Source organism: Chinchilla lanigera, unplaced genomic scaffold (assembly GCF_000276665.1).
Source record: "Chinchilla lanigera isolate Chin_1 unplaced genomic scaffold, ChiLan1.0 scaffold00086, whole genome shotgun sequence".
Lineage (NCBI taxonomy): Eukaryota > Metazoa > Chordata > Mammalia > Rodentia > Chinchillidae > Chinchilla > Chinchilla lanigera.
In genome coordinates, this window is record NW_004955487.1 from 5,654,900 (window position 1) to 5,674,777 (window position 19,878).

Genomic DNA, 19,878 nt, shown 5'->3' on the forward strand with positions numbered 1-19,878 from the left:
AACGATCCTCCTGCCTCGGCCTCCTGAGTGCTGGTATTACAGGCGTGCACCACCATGCCCAGCTCTGGCCTGGGGTTTTTAACTGCACTATTTTTGGAAAATTTACATGTGAATAAACAATTAGATTTAAGAATAAAAACTGCCAGGTATGGTGGCACACATGCCTATAGGCCTGACAGTCAGGAGGCTGAGGCAGGAGGATCACTGCAAGCTTGAGGCCGGCATGGACTACACAGTGACTTGAAGCTCAGCCTGCACTACAAAGCAAGACTTTGTTTCAAGAAAAAGCATAAACATTATTAGGCTAGACTTCACCCTACATGTTCAAAGAGATATGTAGTGTCCTAAATCAAGCTCCAGCAGATGCCTAAATATATGCAAACTCCAACTATCAAGCGGTCCTACATTTTCCCAAGAAGAAAAAAGTGATACCAATTTGTGTATTTAAACTTTTGGGGACGTCAGAGAAACAATCAAATATTTACACATAGGATTTACTTATACATAACATACAAAGTACTCATTCCAACAGCCTGTGTCTCTCCGAGTTCTGAGTGATCCGCCACGCGGACCCCACTCGCTCATTCACTTTGGCCCTTGCAACTCTGGCCGCGAAGGTGAAGTCAGGTTTGAAAATCACTTCAAACCCAATTAATCAAATAACACAGCCAGGCGGGTTTTGTATGCATGGCAAGTTTAACTAAGGCCCCGCAAAACCTTTTAAAATGTTTACAAGGCCACAGCCGTCCTGGAATCACAGGCATGGCCCCCGTAACTGCTGTGCCAATGGCCTTTGGAGTCTTCCCCTTACAGTTTAGTTTGAGCCACGAGTAGGCAGAGTAGATAAACTTTATTACATCCCAAAATACTCTGATGTTTATACAAGAACGAGGTGCATTTTCCTGGGAAGATGTGCATTGTGAGCATATCACCACTATAAAAATGCCGTCACACAGGCAGGGTCACGCCAGACGTGTGCACTGTTACGTGCATAGAGAATCCTCGCTGGAATTCTGACCACTGTGTCACTGTGAGTGACACTTCCCACCCCAGGGTAACCGCAGGGAGAGAGGCCAGGGAGCCAGGCGTCCGGACCGGTGTGGGCCACAGAAGCCTGCGGAGGTGTCAGGCTCCATGTCCCCGCACACACAGGGTCTCCAGAGCCACCCACCCAGCGTCGAAGGCCACCGGGAAAGGCTGGCCCTGGGGGCAGCCGTGGGACGGGGAAGGACGCAGCTGGCGGACGCCGCCCATCTCATCTCCCAGCCCCGACTCTGGGGCGCACCCTGCAGCAGTGGCTCCCGGCCCGTCTCTGTAACCAGCCGCAGGGAAGCCCAGTCCTTCCTTCCTTCCTCGCGACCAGACACCTACTAGCCCCGAGGGACACACGCTCGCCTGCAGACAAACGCCGGCTTGCGGGCCACAGGGGGACAAGTGACCCACACTGTCCTTGCCTATGGGGCGGCAGGGAGGGCAGGTGCAGGGAGGGCAGGTGGGGGGGACCAGGAGGTGACTGCCACTCCGGCCCCGCGTTTGGGCATCTACTCCAAGCCCGGCACGCCGAGGGGCAGCCTCGCTTCACGGTGAGGAACTCTGTCTCCGAGAGCTCCTCTGACATCACGCCTGCGAGGCTGCAGGAACCAAAGCTAATTTTCAGTGGTTCAAGGCAAGGGTCCCTCTCAAAGAAGTCGCTGACACGAAAGTATTTATTGTATAAACGTCTCCTCCAGCGACGTTCTAATTGCACCTCTGCAGAAAGAGCCTATTTAATCTCCTGCCAAGGGCAAGCAATAAGCAGTCGCTTCCACCTCTCGGTTACTGTTATTACCATTAATTTACACGGCTGGTACAGAAATAGTTCTAAAGCACCCCGAGCTAATACCGAGGGGCAAACGAGTCCGCGACAACATCGCCGTCCCAGGTGGGGACCGCGAGTGGCGGCGTCTCGGGCAGCGCAGGCACCGCAAGGAGGGGAGCGAGAGCTCTGCCGCTGGCGCGGGATGAGCCTCAGTTCACGGCAATTCTTGTGCAGTATTAAAAGAGCAGCAGGCTCCACACTATGGAGAAGGCGCCAGGGGCTAGTGCCCAGTGCGCACTGGCCTGTCCATCCGTCTGTCGTCAGTCTATCCGTCCCTCCGTGCAGCCTCGTGTCCTCCGCCGGGCACTCAGGGGAACGGGCGGCCTCGGCCGCGCCGGGAGCGCAGGTGGCCGGCAGAACGGCGCAGCTGCCTCCTCTCCAGCCGGTGCTGCTTCTCGGCCTCCTGCCGCTGCTTCTGCTGCTCAGACTGAAAAAGAAGACGGAGTGAGGACACTGGCAGGGGTCGCCCCAAGAGACGACAGCACTGAGACGGCTGCGAGGACTGCAGTGCTCCCCGTCCTGGTCCTCAGGGCCACCGAGGCTGGGTCTTCCTTTTGTCACAGCTGGAGGCTGAACCCGGCCTCTCGCCTGCTAGCCCAGCGGCCTACCAGGAGCAACATTCCACGCTCTTTTCTAAATTCCATTCTGAGACAAGTTGGTTGTCCTCCAACTTGTGATCCTCCTGCCTCAGCCTCCTGGACAGCGGGACTACAGATGTGTGCCCTCACTTCTGGCTAGGTATTATTTTACATCCTCAGGGGACCGGGACTTTTGCTTTACGAGGCCACACCGGGCTCAGACACCAAGGCCCTGCCCCTCAGCCACCAGGATCACCATGGCTCTGAGTGCCAGGGGCTGCCAGGTAGGGCCATGTCTTCCTCCGAGAGGGCCCAGCACGGAATGACAGCCGAGGCTGACGCGCACATGCCAGCCCCAAGAGCTGGTGTCTCCCTCCGACACTGGGAACAGCTCACCTTCTTCAGCATGAATGTCAGCTGCTTGCTGCCCACGCTGGTATCGGCCACACTCAATGTCCCGTGTTTGGCTTCCAGTTTCAACCGATCCTCAAGGGTTTTGCTGAGGGAATTTCACAGAGTGATGTTAGATGGGTGAGTGAGGGTGGTCGGCAGGCGTCTCCCGTGCAGGCACGGAACACAGCAGCTGCTCCTCCAACCGCCGCGGAGAGAACGCAGCGACTCCCGCCGTCCTGACACCCGCTTCCCGGACAGCACAACCCACGCCAACGCCTCAGAAGCCGACTGCTGCACACGTCAGCTCCAAGCACTAAGGAGATCAGCGACTGCCCCTTACCTCACTAAAGCGTATCTGGGAGGTCAGATGCAAAGAATAATGTATTCCTTTTGTTTTCTTTTTTGCGGGGGAGGAAGGATCTTACTGTGTAGCTCAGGCTGGCCTTAAACTCACATCGATCCTCTTGCCTCAGCCTCCGGAGTGCTGAGATGACGGGTGTGATAGGAATAATCTATTTCTGAAGCTCTTAATTAACTGTGGTGGGCTGTGGTGTGTATGAGTCCAGCCATTTTAATTTGTTTTTTCTTCCGGTACCAGGAATCGAACTCACGACCTTGCACTTGCCAGGCAGGCGCTGTGCCGCTGAGCTAAATCCCCAGCCCAAGCATTTTAAATTAAAGCCATATACAAGTGAGGAATAAATGCAAATTAATAAGCTGGGCGTGGTGGCACACCCCTGTAATCCCAGCACTTGGGAGGCTGAGGCAGGAGGATTGTTGTGAGTTCGAGACCAGCCTGGGCTACAAAGTGAGCTCAAGATCAGCCTGACCTGCATAGGGAGACCCTGTCTCAAAAAAACACATACATACATAAAATAAAAAACCTATAAAGGTTCCCAGGTCATGCCACAAAGAACTGCAAGCATCCTGCTCTTCCCATCTTACAGCATGAACAACTTGAGACACCATCTCACCACTTCATCCTGAGAAAGTGAAGCAGCGCCACTTCGGGAAAACTGGATCCCCCCAGCTGCCCCTGCTCTCTCCCAGGGTCTTTCCTTTCAGACTTTTACTAGAGCTATTTTCTTTGCTACTTTACCCTAGAGGAAATCTCTTTTTGTTTCTTAACGGTGCTTTCCAAATTCTAGGTAACTTTATATATACAATCTGTGTCTCTGTTCTTAGTTCTTTTTTTTTTTGAGACAAGACCTAGCCATGTAGCCCAGGCTGGCCTCGAACTTGTTGAGATCCTCCTCCCTCAGCCTCCTGAGAGCTGGGTGTGTGTACCACCACGCTTGGCTTGTCTCTGTTCTCTGTGCCCTGCAACTCACACTCATCTGTGGAACTAACCATTCCTCCTGCACACCTCCGTAACAATGCCACACTTGCAAGTGTGAGCCAGTTACGCAATATTCTACTGCACACTGCTTTAAGAACGGCTTTGTTATGAACCTGAACATTGGCCTTTTCTGATAACTTGCTTTAGAAGAAGTGAATTATGCCTAAAGGTACAGAGTTTCAGTAAGTTTAAACAGTTCTGATTCTTGGAGGAATGGCTAAAGCAATAGGGGCGGGAAGAAAAAAGGAATTACATTACGAAAAAAAGAACTCTATGAACTATAAAATATATACAACGTAAAATTAACATACAAAACATAAAAAATATAATTTTCTATTGTTTCTTCCCCCTCAAAATCAAACTAACTGAGCCCTGGCCCTCTCCTGACACCCAAGCTGAACGCACCTTCCTGGTGCGTGCACTGAGACCTGGCGGGACTTTGTGGGAAGGCTGACTGGCGCGAAGCGTGTTCTCTCCCCTGAAATACGGTCCTCAGCACCAGCTCCTAAGCACAGTGCTGCTGCTCTGGGGCCGCCCAGAGGGGAAAGCCGCGCCCTCCAAGGGCGCCATGGGGAGTGAGCAGCAGGGGCCGTGGCCAGGACCGGAGCGCTTGAGTGACAGCGTCCATGCAGGACAGGTGGCGGGGACTGCAGGGTCCTCCGGGGCTTCCTGTTCAAGGAAAAATGGGCGCAGGCCCCTGCAATACTCTCCATCTCTCCTCGCCAGCCACAAACCCTGAGCTTCTTCGCAAGGGGCAGCTCTGGAGCCACCCAGTCGGAGCGGGACCTGCAGAACACTGGTGTGGCAGGAAGGGACTTCCCCAGGGCACTGTGGGAAACGACTCCTCTGGGCAAGGGCCTGACTTCCCTGACTGCCTCCGTGTGGCTCTGGCTGCGGCTGCGGCTCCCCCACGCCTGTGCGGACTTGCTCGGCTGCACCGCTGGAGGCACTGGCCCGGGCGGGCGGCATGGCAGCAGATCAGAGCTGGGACCCCGAGCTTCACATGAAAGCGCCCGTGCCCTGCTTCAAAGCACCTAGGATACTCCGGTGACACAGTCCCCACACGCGGGCCCAGCTCTGCCCCGTGGGGTCAGATGTGCAGGTGCCGGGGCCCTTTCCAAGCAATACTGCAGCCAAGCATTTTGGGAAAACTCTAACCGTGACAAGGTGAACAACTGCAACAGAAACCCTGCGCCTGTCGCCCCAGCACTCAAGAAGCTGAGGCAGGAGGATCCCCTCAAGTTTGAGGCCACCCAGGGGTACCTAGCAAGACTATCTAAAAAAAAACAGCAACAAACAAAACAAAACAACCTGCAGGCTTTAAAAAGTTGACGGTGAAGTGGGATTATTTAGGTAGGGTGTGCGGGGCTCTTTAGGGAAGGACCTGGTTATTAGAAAGGCAAAGAAAACCAGCAAAAAAAAAAAAAACAACGGACATGAGGAACAAGGGGAAAAACCAAATTAGGTGTTGATTAGCTGCCCTAGGAAGAATGAATGATTTACTTCTTCGAGATCTGGAAACACACACATTACCCCACAACTTCTTTAATTAGGCATACTGAATTAAAAAGAGCTCCCCTCAGCAGACCCTTAAATTGCTTTGTAGAGGCGGGGAAGGAGAGACAGAGATAATGTAAAGACTCGTTCTTTTCTCTCTCCTTCTCTTTTGCAGGACTAGGGATTGAACTCACAGTCTGTCCTCATCTGTATCCCCCGTCTGCGACAAATTTTTTTTTTTAATTTAGAGACCGGTCTCAAGAAGTTCCCAAGGGTCCCAGGCTGCACTGGAATTTGCAATTGTCCTGCCTCAGCCTCCCACAGCGCTGGGATTATGGGCACGCACCACTGTGCCGCTGCAAGGCTAAATACCGACCTGTCAAGAGCCCTGCAAGTCTGCTGCCAGGTACACACCCAGCATCAAAGAGGACACCTACCCAGGAATGACACCGACGCCAAGGTCAAGTGGCTCCGCTTGTGACCCCCAGTGGACACAGCGCAGGCGCCACGGCCTGGAAAGAGGTGGCAGGGGTGCTGGCCCGCAGGCACTGGCCGGGTCCCGGGTCGGCACGGCACGGTGTGGGCGGGTATACGTGCAAGGACAGCCGGCCTCAGAGGTGCCGCCTGGCACCACCAGCCATGCCCAACCAGAGCCGCAGGCTGGGACCCCAGGTGAGGTGCTGCAGCAGGAAGCTAGGCCTCAACCACAGGGGCCTCTGCTCCCCGCGCCCCTCTGCTGCGCCTCCTCCAGCACAGACGGCCTCTCTGCCCGGACCAGCTCCTCATGCGGGCTGCCCCACAGAGCTGATGCCCAGCTCGTGCCCTGCTCAGGTAGCTGGAGGCCGAGAACTGTTTCCGCAGGACCATTTCTGCCTTTTTCCATTATGGAAAACATTTACAGCATAACACTTCATGCTAACTTCTTTCTGTTTGTTTATGTTTTGACATAGGGTCTTGCTATGTAGCCCAGGCTGGCCTCGAACTCACAAAGACCCTCCTGCTTCAGGCTCCCGAGTGCTGGGATTACAGACATGTGCACAGCTCATTCCAACTCTCTTTAAGAGCAGTTTGCTGTGCTCAGTGCATTTCCACTGCTGTGTGCCATTGGCGCCCCCACCCCAGGGCATCTCCAGCTGCACCAGGTGAGGCCCCTGCCCACGGAGGCCCCTTTCCAGCCCAGCCTCCGCCCTTTCCTCCCTGTGCCTGTGTCCTCCCCACCCCACAGCACCGCTCCTGGGACTTCTCAATGTTCCTGCCAACTTCCTGCTTAGCATTTCCAGTCAGTTTTCAGAGGACCCTTCCAGTGGTTAGGTAACTGAGATGCTAATTTGTAACATTAACTTTTTGCCAAGAGGCAAATATCTGTCCCCCTTCAATCATGCCTGTGTGACGGTGTCAGGGCTGTGAGCTGCAGCCCTAGAATGAGAAGGCACTGTGAGACCAGGCAGCGGGGGGTGGCCAGCTGCTCACAGGCGCCCTCCACACGTTGCAGCACTCCAGGGGCTGTGCCCATGTCCCACTGCATGTCAACTAGGCTTCAGAGAGTTGTTTAAAAGTAAGCTAACTAAGGACCGGTGTATTTCTTTTTTCTTTTGGTACCAGGAACTGAACTCAGGACCTTGCACTTGCCAGGCAGGCACTTGTGCCACTGAGCTATATCCCCGGCTCAGGACTGGTATATTTATTTTCTTTCTTGTTTTTTTGAGACTGGGTCTCACTATATAGCCTAGCCCAGGCTGGCCTCCAACTCAGAGATCCTCCTGCCTCAGCCCCTCCAGTGCTGGGATGGCAGGCGGGAATCACCCTGCCCAGCTTAGGCTGGCATTTTCAACAGCGATGTTTCCTTGTTGCTTGCCCCCATGCTCCCCACCCCTACTGCTATATCACCCTGACCCACAGTGCCACCCTCCACAGGGCGAGAGGAAGAGCAGCCACACCCACTCACTTCATCAGCTTCTGCTTGGCGGCAGACTCCTGGAAGCTGCGGAACTCCTCCCCGGCCTTGATCTCGTAGAACTGGGGCTTCAGGACTGCCTGCTGGTCCTCCCGCCGCTGCTCCTGCCGCCGTGCCCGCTCCTCCTGCTGCAGCAGCCGCCGCTGCTTGCGGACCTCGGCCACCCAGGCCTTCTCGTCGTCGGAGCTGCCCGAGCTCTCCGCGTCACTCGGCCTGCCCTCCGGCTCTTCCTCCTCTTCCTGGAATTGAGCAGAGCGAGCATATCAGTCCCCACCGCACACTGAACCCTGAGTTTCCCCTCACAGCACCGGGGTGTTAGAGTAGGCGGTGTGCACTCCGCCCGCCCTGAAGAAACGCCCACGCCTGGGGGACAGAAAATACGGAGGCTTAACCTTCAAAAGCCTTATTTCAGTACAGGACACATTGCTCGGAGCCATGAGTGTGTTTGAAACAAGAGTGAGCATTCTGAGGGTGATTTGTGGCAATGTGTCTTTTACTATAATTTTTAAAATTGAGTCACTTACTTTTTTCGGATCACCCTTTGCTATGGAACATTTACCACAATCTCTGTCAAATAAACACATGACGCTGTCCCCTCATCCACCTGAATCACCCAGTATGGCCCCATGTGACTCCTGGCTCCTCCCCAAAGTCACAATGACCAGGAAAGGGAACAAGGAATGTTTTAAATCATTCAGGACATTCAGGCAGCCAGGACAGTGCTGCTGAAGACCCTCAGGAAAGAGGACTTCAGAGCTGCTGCAAGAAGTGGCAAGGATGATGGGAGGAATGTGTGCAAAGCCAGGGAAAATTCTAAGGGCACTTGTGGCCATGTGGCTTATACTGCAATAATGTTAAAAAAAAAAAGAAAAAAAATTAAATATTCACCAGTGGTTTTTTTTGTTCTTGTTTTTTTGAGACAGGGTCTCACTATGCAGGTCAGGCTGGCCTTGAACTCACTTTGTAGCCCAGGCTGGTCTCGAACTCACAATGATCCTCCTGCCTCAGCCTCCCAAGTGCTTGGATTACAGGCATGCGCCACCATGCCCGGCTCACCACAGTTTTTGATTATATCTCAAAAATCAAATACTTAGGATGGAACTAAGTAATATTCAAGTATAACCAAAGGGGGGCCAGGGAAATAGCTCAGTGGCATAGCACCTGCCTGGCAAGCACAAGGTCCTGAGTACAATTCTTAGTACAAAGAAAAAAAAAAGACTGGCCCATCAAAGGTTTCTGATTCACATTTTCGACCGTTAAAGGAACAGCAGCAAATTCTAAATGATAAATAGCACATTACTTTTTCAGGAAGTTCTTGTTGTTCCAAGAGTCTTAATTTCTTCTTCCTTTTCTCACTGATTTTTGAAACAAGTGGATTCAAAAGCCTGAACTCTTCACTCTCTTCATCTACTTGGAAGTCAGGGTTCTCAAACATAACTTTGAATCGGTCGTCAGTGAGGATATTCGGAAGGCTCTGTAGGGGAAGAGGAAGGGTACACACACATCACTGTCAGGGCAAATCTGACCGGGAAGGCAGCTTCAAAGAGCCACTCGTACCAGCAGCGAGCAGGGTGCAGTACGCACAAATTGTTAACTTCTCATGAAGTTTGTCAGAGCCGAGATTCCTCAGAACAGGACAGGTCAGGCAAACATGGGCACTGTCATCTATGATGCGGCACGGGCGACATCGCCAACAAGCCGGGTATTGTGCAGTCAACATCTATGTGCCTATTTTTAGGTTAAAAAATCCTTAGGAGAAGTTTTTTCTTTTTCACCTTACTGCACTGACTGAAGTCCCAATCACGTTAATACGCAGCAAGGAGTGACGTTAAAAAGGACGTGCGGCTGATACTTCAGTTTCCCTGAAAGCGACAGAAGCAGGCTCAGTGCCTGGAGATGGCCTGCTCCGCGCTGAGCCCCGGCGGAGGGCGGGCTCTTCCCACGCTGCTGCAGAGACACCTCCCTGGGGCCTCGTCCTAATCCGTTTGTCTTTGCAGCTGGCTTAAAAAAGAAGGCAGGATCAGGCCTCGGTTCCGGAGTGGTTTACAAGCGTCTGGCGCGTGCCCTGCCATGTCAGAGCCCACGCACACATCGCGGCTGCTCAGACTGTCCCAGACGGCGGTGACACGGGCGCCTGCCCGGCTTGTGGCAGCCTGGCCCCCGGCCCTGGCTCTCAGGTAAAGAGGCGGAGACAGAGCCTGGCAGCACCAGCAGCTCGAGTGTGGGGACAGGTGCTGCTCGGGGAGAGGAGATGAAGGTGGCCCCCGGGCTGCAGTGTCCCCATCCCCCGTGGCCCTTGAAGCACAGAGACCCATCTCTCAGCGGAAGCCTCAGCCGCGTGCGGGCAATAGGGCCAGGCGCCATCTTGGCTGCCTTCTCCTGAGCTAAGGTCTTTATGTAAAATTAAACTGTTAAGGAGCAAGTTACACACACTGGGTTTTAACAGCTTCAACAGCTTCAGATTTCTTTTCCCTTTTGCCATATAGGGGATTGAACCCAGGGTCTATGCACTGAGCTGCAACCCCAGATCTTTCTACTTTTACAAAGTCTTGCTAAATCACCAGTTGCCAAGGCTGGGCTTAAACTTGGGATTCTCTTGCCTCAGCCTCCCACAGCTTCAGATTCCCCAAAGACCACGCATATGGGGTCCGTATTTTTGAAATGAAACTCAGCTCTGATAACACTGCTTTTATACTTTTAAGAGAAATACGACAGGAAAAAAATTCACTAAAATTTTAATGCCTCTTTTCCCTGGCTAGAAGAATGAGATTGATTTTTTTTCTATTTCCCAAACTCCCCTTACCCAGTAAGGGCAGAAAATGGGGGAAACACCATACACACTTGGCACCCCCCAAAGTCACAGAAAAGGCCAAGTTACCATCAAGAAATGCAGGTATCCTCTGCCTTCTCCAAAGTCTTACCTTCGCCTTCTTCTTCCATGCAGACCTTTGCTTCTCGTCTTCCTCCTCCATTAATTTGAGAGCCAGCTCCTTGTTGACTTTTGGCAGTTTCTGAGGAGGGGAAAAGCTGTCACATGGCTCTCCGCATATTCGTTCTGCCAGGAGAGTAATTTCCCAGGCAGGGGTATAACTACGTCTCACTTTCCCCATGGAGGACACTGTCTCCATTGCTGCATCGCTGGCAACATGCTGAGGACAGGGCCCCAGAGAGACTGGATGGTGAGAGGGCAGCTGCAGCTCCACCCACGGACACGGTCTGGGCTGGCATCGCACAGGCTGTGTGGGCCACACAGAGCCCGGGGTCTGCCGGTGACATACGCCCCCGGTCCCCGAACTGCAGCCCATGCAGAACACCAGGATTTCCCTCAGTGCGGTGACTGTGCCCATCTGCAGCCACACCTCCTGAGAAAACTTTAGACCAACACCCCCTGGAAACAAATACACCACAAATGTAAGTGAAAGATGTGGACTAAAAAACGAAAAGGAAGCCAGGTTTCCTTCTTTCTTTTTTTTTTTTTTGTCTTTCTGAGACAGGGTTTCACTATGTAATTCATGCTGGCCTTGAACTCACTTCGTAGCCTAGGCTGGTCTCAGACTCACAAAGATCCTCCTGCCTCTGCCTCCCGAGTGCTGGGACTACAAGCATGTGCTACCATGCCCACCTAGGCCAGGATTCTTTGGAGTAACACACAAAGTGGAAACCAAGTATTTTTCTTTGGTAAGTTCCCTGGTGTCACTTACCTTTAACTGGACCCGCTGTGCACGTGTCTCTTCTATCTTCTGCCGAATTTTATCTTTTCTGTACTCTTCATAAGCAAATGGGTTAACCATCAGTTTCACCTTTTCAAAATGTAACAACGAAGAATAGTAGTTAGCACAGACATTACACCTGCGGGATAGAGACCAGAGCTCCCCCGCATTGAGCCTGATGAAAGAGGAAGTAGTGAAAAAACAGCCCCGGATGCAGGAGAGGCAGCTTCCCACTCACCTTGTGATAGAGCCTGATGTCCATGAAAAACCCGTGCATGTACGCCCGCAGGAAGGGCGAGCCGATGAGATGCGTGAGCCCTGGGGGAAGGGATTGGAACAGAGCCGGCCTTAGCAAGGCTGCAGGAAACTGAGCTGCTTTTTTTGGACAACGAGTGTGTTACAATCAGATTTCACTTTGGTAAAAATTTAGGGATTGGAATTACTAAATTTCAACATCTATGGATAACATTTAATCTACTCCATTAACACCACTTTAGGTGGGCATAGTGACGTACACCTGTAATCCCAGCACCTGGAGGCTGAGGCAGGAAGATCATCGCTCAAGCCCAGGTTGGGCAACTTGATAATTTAGTGAGACTCTGCCTCAAAAATAAATTTTTTTTAAAAAAGCCTAGAAAAAAAGAAAAAAAGGAAAAAAAGCCTAGAGATGCAGCTCAATGCGAAGGTGCTATGTTCAATCCCCAGTACTACAAAAAAGAAAAAAGAAAATAAAACAGGTTGGGGCCTAGCTCAGTGACAAATCAGTTGCCCAGCATACATGAGGTCTTGGGTTCAGTTCCCCAAACTGTCACAGAGAAAGCAGTATTGGGGATCAAGAGTAAATGCAAACTTCCGCCGCCCAGCAGGAACGGGGGAGGGAGGGAAGCGAGAGGAGAAACATTATTGCCTTTGTTTCCAAAGACAAAAGACTTTGTCACAACAACAGTGCAGAAAGGACACAGCCTTCCCAAGAAAGAACAGCTGACACTGTACACCCCACATATTAGCACGCTTACGCGTGAGCCCACATTATTCACACCCCTTCATCACGGCCTAATGAAAAGCTCCCTGCCAGCAGTGTCGGGCATTCAGCCTGAATGAACATGTTTTGGCCGGCTTGAGCTGCCGGTGGCATAAGCATGGCCTTGCCTCGGGTGGCCTGTCCACAGGCGCACAGGAGCACTGGGGCCAGCAGACCGGCAATGGGGAACCTGCCCAACTCCGAGCTGGAGTCCGCAAGGACCCAGCATTGCTAAACGCTGCTCTAAAACCCGCGGAAGTAAGGGGAGGAGGCGGTACAGCTTCACTTCTTTTCCACCCTGAAGATAAAGCTGTTCAGGAGGTGTTGTATATGATGCCAAAATCTACTGACAACGACAACCTGTGGCCTGCTTCATATTAAGAGACACTAGTAATACTCACAAAGACGCCTTCTGGTGTCAGTGCCATCTTGCCATGAGAGCTATCTGTAGAGTCTTATTTAAATGGGCAGTATGATTACATTTAAATGAAATGTACCTAAATTAATCACTTTCCTCTCCCTAAGTAAACACAGTTAAAGAGTCTGAACAGTGCTCAAAATATACTAAAGGCAGTAGTTTAGGAGAACCCCACGGAAGCCAGGCGTGCTGGGGCAACGCTGAGATCCCAGCACCTGGGGGACCAAGGCAGGAGGATGTCTGTGAGTTCGAGGCCTGGGCTATGTAGTGACACACTGGCCCAAAAGCGAAACAATAAACAAAACAAAACAAGACCTCCACAAAATAACCGTGACTCTCCCCTTCTGGCTGAAGGGCGTGCAATTCGTGTGCCGCACTGGAGACATCTCAGAGGGCACTGCAGGCGGACGCCGTGTCGCCCTATGACATCCACCGGTCACCTCTCTGGCAGGACACAGCGCCTCTGTCTTCACAACACATTAACTGGAGGAATTAATTCTGCTTGGATGAACTACGCTATGAGATACAGGTTATAAATGAGGTTTCAGAACCGCTCAATCTAATTAGTATGTGAGTATTCTTTTAATAGTCAACTGCTACTTTCATCTATTTGTTCCAACTGGGCTGCCCAGACTTGTGCAGAACGGATCCTGTGCGTTCCCACTCTCTATAACTTGCCATGTGGCCTGCTGCCAGCAACTGAGCAAGATCAGCACAGTTGCCTCGGTCTCATGGTCGCACCAGGCAGCGGGTGTCTCCTCCCTCCCCGCCTCAGTCTCCCTCTCCATAGAGTGGGATCCTGATATGCAGCGTAAACCCAACATATAGGAAGCTCTGCACTGGTGCTTATTATTCTGAGATGCCCTTGCTCTGTGACCTCCGAACCGAAACAAACCACAAGCTGAGCTCCTCCACGCTGTGCAGGCCCGGGGGTCTAATTCCGGGGCTCTCTGGCTTGGAGAATTTGCATGGACTCCAAGGGCTGCTACAGGCCAGGCCGTGGGGTTGCTACAGCACATGTTAGAGGCTCAGGCCACCAGGTGTGGTAAGGAGGCAATGGAGCTCTTAAGAGGGGGCCTAGTAGAGGTCCTCAAAGATGACTGGAGGCCCAGGGTACTTCCTCTTGCTCTTTTTGGGGAAGAGACTGAGATACAGTCTCTTCTTATGTAGACCAGGCTGGCCTTGAATCACAGCAATCCTCCTGCCTCAGCCTCCTGAATGTTGGGAGGATAGGTAAAGCAACCTTTTCTTTGTATAAACAAATGATCTCAGATATGTGTTACAGTAACCAACAGCTGACTAGCACAACAGCAGAGTATTCCTAACCCAGAAATCCAGTGCTGCAAAGCCCGACACTTCTGAGTGTGCTGTCAGTGCTCACAATGTCTCAGACTAGAATGCTCAGTGATGTTTAGGGTCTTTTATATTTGAACATTCAGTCTACAGATTCTAAGTTTTCAATCAGGCCTTTTATAAGCAAACCTAAAAGGGAAACTATCTAGCCGCAATCAGATACTATCTAGTTGCAGTCTCTGAGATATCTTCACCTTACTCAAGTAGTGCTTGATAAAAATCACTGTTTTTGTTTTGTCTTTTTGAGACAGGGTCTCACTACGCAGTTCAGGCTGGCCTTGAGCTCACTTTGTATCGCAGGCTGGTCTCAAACTCGAAAAGATCCTCCTGCCTCAGCCTCCCGAGTGCTGGGATTACAGGCGTGCACACTAGGCCCAGCAAGTCACTGCTTTTTTACCAGATGGTTCTCTGCACGCAGCTAATGTGCTGAAAGAAGTTGTTCTTGTTTCAGAAGCAGAACCCTTTGGGAGGCTGGATTTACGTTGGTCTTTCTCTGAGCAGAGATAATAAATCTGACAACTTGCAGTTTAAGAACTGATTTAGTGGAAAGATTCAGAAAATCAGAGAAACATGGTTTAGCCAATTTTAGTGTTCAGAGCATCAAAAAGGAATAAAATAATTTTACAAGCATCATAGTTTTTTTACCTAAATTTTCAAGGTCTTTCCTGGTGACGAATTTGTAATCGTCGTACACTGTGCTCTCCGGATTCTCCTCCAACTCTTCCGTCAGGTTGTCCAGGAAAGAGCACCAGCGAGGTGCGGGGCCCAGCACCTGCGGGCAGCAGCGAGAGGTCAGCGCCCTGCGTGACCCCGGCCACGACGCAGCCGCTCTTCCTCTGGCCTCATTTTCAGTCTTATTTCCATCAGGAGGATTGAAAAATGACTGCATACAGGTAGTGAGCAAGTGACAATGGAAACGAATAAACGAAGCAGGAGGAAGTGAGGAAGGAAGGGAAGAACTCAGTCTGGACCAGAAGACGCGAGCGAGTGTTTTGAGCCCCGAGACCGGCGCCTGTCCCCACTCGCTCTCGCGTCGCCGCCTCACTCCAGCGCGCAATGCCCACATGCATATTCGCCACACGAGCTTGCGGGTTTTTATGTAAGTTTGTCAACCGTAACAAACAAAAATCTAAATGAGAATTACCTTCTTTCAAAAATTTTCACTAATCACTTGAGAATTACACTCTGCCCTGTAAGGCCTGCTTCATTTAATTGTTTAGAATTAAAATTGTAGACGTTAGCTAATACCACTGTATCTTATATTCTTGAAACTTGCAGACAGTTTAAGATTTTAAGGGCCCTCAACAAAACATACTGAGGTACTGCGTGCTAACGGGCTGGTGTGGCTCTTCCACCAGGCACAGGGTGCGGGCTTCAAAATAGGCCGTGAAACCTCACTACAGCACTCGCTCTTTGTCAACGCAAACTGAACCCCTTGAGTGCTGCCCACTCGTGGAGCTCCCCACACCCAGCCTACTCAGCAGCCAGCACTCACGAGTTCCCGAAACGGAAGGCTCAGCAAGATGACTGGGCAGAACTGATAACCAACGGCCAGAGGCGAAGAGTGAGGTTCACAGTCCCGCAACCCTGAAGGAAGCTCTGACTGCTGGGCGTGTTTTTACTGTTGATCCTGATTTTCCTAGCACGATGCCACACCCATCGCGACAGCAAGCTTGCTGCTAGGGGACAGGAGCAAGCGGAACTCCCAGGAACCACAGACCGGCTTGTTTTGAGAGTAATTAACTTATACACGGGGAAAACCCTGAAAATCATAATGCAAACTTGTAAACCCGGCCTAACCTTTTCGGAGAAGAGTAGGTAGGAAGAAGACGGTTATAACAGAAGGAAAACGGGCCCAGTGAAAGCCCTCTTCAGCGAACAAAAAGGAAGGCGTCAGTTCTGGCCAGTGCTATTCCACTTGATGAGAAAGGCTCCCCGGCCGAGCAGAGGCTGGGGCTCAAGAGAACGGAAAACCAGGCTTCAGGGGCACAAAGCGGCCTTGGGCAGCTTCGTCTCAGGGCCATTTGTGTCACCTTTCAGAGCAGAAGCAGAAGTCGCAACTCCTGTGGTGGTTTGACTCTAACCACCAAAACAAAAGAAAAGCCGTTTTCAAAAACTCAATGTAGCGGGGCATGGTGGTGCCAAGCCTGTAATCCCAGCACTCGGGAGGCTGAGGCAGGAGGATCGTTGTGAGTTTGAGAGCAGCCTGGGCTACAAAGTGAGCTCAAGGCCGGTCTGAACTGCATAGTGAGACCCTGCCTCAAAAATAAATAAATAAGTAAATAAAAACTCAATGTAGAACATCTTTTAAAGGAACTGCTATGATTTTACACAATTTAAGGATGGTAGTTAGAAGGTAACAAATACTTCTGCATGATGCTACCACCCAGGAAGCATGGGGCTGAGCCCCGGACACAGAGCGTGGTGATCTCCTTCGGAAGCTGGGAGCACAGGGGCTGCAGAAAGGTGTCCATGTGGCATGCACGGTGAGGCGGGGCAACAAGCTCAGGCTGCACTGGGCCGGGGAGGCCCGATCAAGAGGCCTTCCTTCCGGTTGAAGCGACCAAGCGGATGGGTTGGGCATCTTCGTGGGGAGTGGCAGCTACATCCGGTCCCTCCACACTGAATCTCCAGTACCTGCAACAGTGGCTGCCAAGTGGGGTTTCTCTCTCTCTCTTTTTTTTTTTGAGACAGGGTCTCGATATGGAGTTCAGACTGCCCTTGAGCTCACTTTGCAGCCGAGGCTGGTCTCGAACTCGCAACAATCCTCCTGCCTCAGCCTCCTGAGTGCTGGGATTACAGGCGTGTGCCACCACGCCCAGCCCAAGTGGGGTTTCTCAATGAACACTCCTCAGACAGAAGGCACACAGGAATTTGAGGTTCACGAGGTATATAACTGCAAAGGTCTTCTTTGGCAAAAGTATTTTTAGATGGTCTAACTTTTCTTATTAAGGTAAAAGCATCTGTATACTCATATATTGCAAAGCTGTTAGGTGGAAGAACACATTTTGATGGGGGTTGAGTCTCTGTTGACTGCTACACCTTGGGGACCCCAACTGTCCCCAGTAGAAAACTGCTTGCTGGACCCTGAGGCCAGCAAAGTGTGCAATGCTCAACTCCCTTATAAAATAGGACCTGCACAGTATTTGCTGACAACCTCTGCCCATGAGTTGCGTGCTTCAGTTCAAATCACCTCTGAGTTACACATAAACCGTAACATGTGCAGATGCCCTGTAAATAGCTGTCATATCACTGCTTAGAGAAAACCACAGCCCAACATCTATGTTTTCAGTACAGATGCAACTTTTTCCGATATTTTCAACCTGGCTGACGGATCTGCGGCCAGCACCCTGCAGAGAGGAAGGGCAGCAGCGACAGGGGCTTCGTGCCGTGACCCCACACCCTTGGGGGTGAGCAGCAGGAATAACAAGCCGTCATGCAGATGAGCCTGTGTCCCCGCAGCCCTTTCATGGTGCTTGGCAGGCTCTCTGTGATCAGCTATCTGGCTTTCGGTGGAATGGTTCAGTGGAACCGCCTCTCTGGAGACCAGTCTAGTTCCAGTAAACAATCTGTGCCAGCAGATTCACGCCATTACATTTTATGGGAGGAAATATTTCCATCAAAAACAAAATGAAGTCTAGCAGTTGACTTCATTAATCACATTTCCCCAGTTCCTTTTCAGAGAAAAACATCAGAAGCATGGGAACAAACAGAAATGACCAAGTCCACCGGCACGGCTGCGTGCTTTATCTACATGGGGCTCCCCGAGGAGTAGGAGAGCAGTCAACGTGGCCAGCAGGAGGGCCCGGCTCTGCCCGAGGGGCTTGTGCCTGCTCAGTGCTAATGTTAAAAATTCCTTGCTGTTTTCATGGCCATAGCATATGTTAAACCTCAACAAATCCTTAAAAATACGTGAATTTAGGCCAGGCATGGTGGCATATGTCTGTAATTCCAACACTCAGGAGGCTGAGGCAGGAACATCACCAAAAGTTTGAGCCCAGGATGTGCTACACAGTGCATTCAAGGACAGCCTGACCTACATAACAAGACCCTATGTCCTTTTTTTTTTTTTTCCCCTGGTACCAGGAATCGAACTCACGACCTCGAGCTTGCCAGGCAGGTGCTGTGCCGTTAAGCTAAATCCCTAAGACCCTATTTCAATGCCCTTAAAATAATAAAGATATATGAATTTAGTTCCTCAATTTTAGGTTTTGCAACCTGAGGAAAAGACACAGGTACAGCTTAATAGTACAATGTGTACCTAGTGTGCTGAGCCTGGGTACAATCTCCAGCTCTGAGAGGAAAACCTTCCAGGTTTTCCATATGCTGTCATTATTGTTAGATTCTATACCTCAGCCAAGCCTACCATGGCATGTTTATCTGCATGTTTAAGTACTGGTACCTTAAGAATTTTGTTTCAGGGGCTGGGGATTTAGCTCAGCGGCAAAGCGCCTGCCTGGCAAGCGCAAGGTCGTGAGTTCGGTTCCCGGTACCGGAGAAAAACCAAAAAAAAAAAAAAAAAGAATTTTGTTTCAGAAAACTGGAAGCTTGTTCTATTTTCAAGTTTTATCATCTGTTAATGACCTTTCTTTTTTTTGTCTTTTTGAGACAGGGTCTCCCTATGCAGTTCATGCTGGCCTTGAGTTTACTTTGTGTACTTTCCTAGGCTGGTCTCAAACTTGCAAAGATCTTCCTGCCTCAGCCTCCCAAGTGCTGGGATTACAGGCGGTGCAACATCACGCCCATCCTGACCTTTCATTCTTAAGAAGTTCCTAAAGTCAAAGGTCAGTAAAAGTAGAACATGGAAATGTGATTTATCCAACAGGTACAAAGGGGTAATAGTAATCCTATCAACCACCTACATGGAAATATGCAGTCCTCCAAAAGATGAAAGAATTCACACAGAAGCCAGGCTTCATGGCACATACCTGTAATCCTAGCACTTGCGAGGCTGAGGCAAGCAGATCTCCATGAGTTCAAGGCCAGCCTGGGCTATACAGTGAGTTCAAGACCAGCTTGAAATACACAGTGAGACTCTATCTCAAAAAAACATACACTTCTGCTTTTTTGGTGCTGGCACCGGGGATTGGATTCAGGGCCTCACACCTGTGAGGCACTTACTTGACCACTGAGACATGTCTCAGCCCTTTCAAGTTTTTGAGACAGGGTCTGACTAAACTGTCCAGGCTGGCCTTGAGTTTGTGATCCTCCTGCTTCAGCTTCCCGAGTAGCTGAGATTATTGGTAGATAACACTGTGCCTCGCATATACTTATTATTATTATTTTTTTTTTTTGGTTTTTTTGAGACAGGGTTTCGCTGTGTAGTTCAGGCTGGCCTTGAGCTCACTTTGTAGTCCAGGCTGGTCTCGAAATCGCAACAATCCTCCTGCCTCAGCCTCCTGAGTGCTGGGATTACAGGCATGCACCACCACACCCTGCCAACATATACTTAATTTTAAGACTTCAATTTCTCATATATTTTGGTAATGGACAGGATTATCTAGACTTGAAACTAAACTCACAGCTCCTCTGGAGGCTTCAAACTCAGAACTAACATAGCAGCATTCCGAACATAAAGAACAGATATTCCTGCTGAAGTGGGGAACTGGGGAAAGAGGGTTACTCTCCAAGAGGCCATTGCATTTGAACTGAGGAAGATTTTATTCAAAACCACGACCTCCCTTCAGGAAACACATCTCTTACGGTCGTTAGGAACACACACTTAGATGTAGTTAGGCTGAGCTATGCTCGTGGACT

At 50.8% G+C, this 19,878-nt stretch overlaps 1 protein-coding gene across 3 annotated transcripts in view; it reads right to left on the bottom strand.

Moving 5' to 3' along the window:
* Window positions 1-478: 478 nt before the first annotated feature.
* Nol10 (nucleolar protein 10) overlaps window positions 479-19,878 on the bottom strand; it is a 45,640-nt gene continuing 26,240 nt past the window's right edge. For all 3 annotated transcript variants that reach the window (XM_005404412.2, XM_013504380.1, XM_013504381.1), the window contains exons 14-21: window positions 14,767-14,893; window positions 11,568-11,647; window positions 11,321-11,419; window positions 10,541-10,630; window positions 8,920-9,093; window positions 7,611-7,858; window positions 2,833-2,935; window positions 479-2,285 (exon numbers count right to left, since the gene is read on the bottom strand). In XM_005404412.2, the coding sequence (XP_005404469.1) occupies window positions 2,166-2,285; window positions 2,833-2,935; window positions 7,611-7,858; window positions 8,920-9,093; window positions 10,541-10,630; window positions 11,321-11,419; window positions 11,568-11,647; window positions 14,767-14,893 (1,041 nt within the window). In that variant the 3' untranslated portion in view covers window positions 479-2,165. The remainder of the gene's footprint in view (window positions 2,286-2,832; window positions 2,936-7,610; window positions 7,859-8,919; window positions 9,094-10,540; window positions 10,631-11,320; window positions 11,420-11,567; window positions 11,648-14,766; window positions 14,894-19,878) is intronic.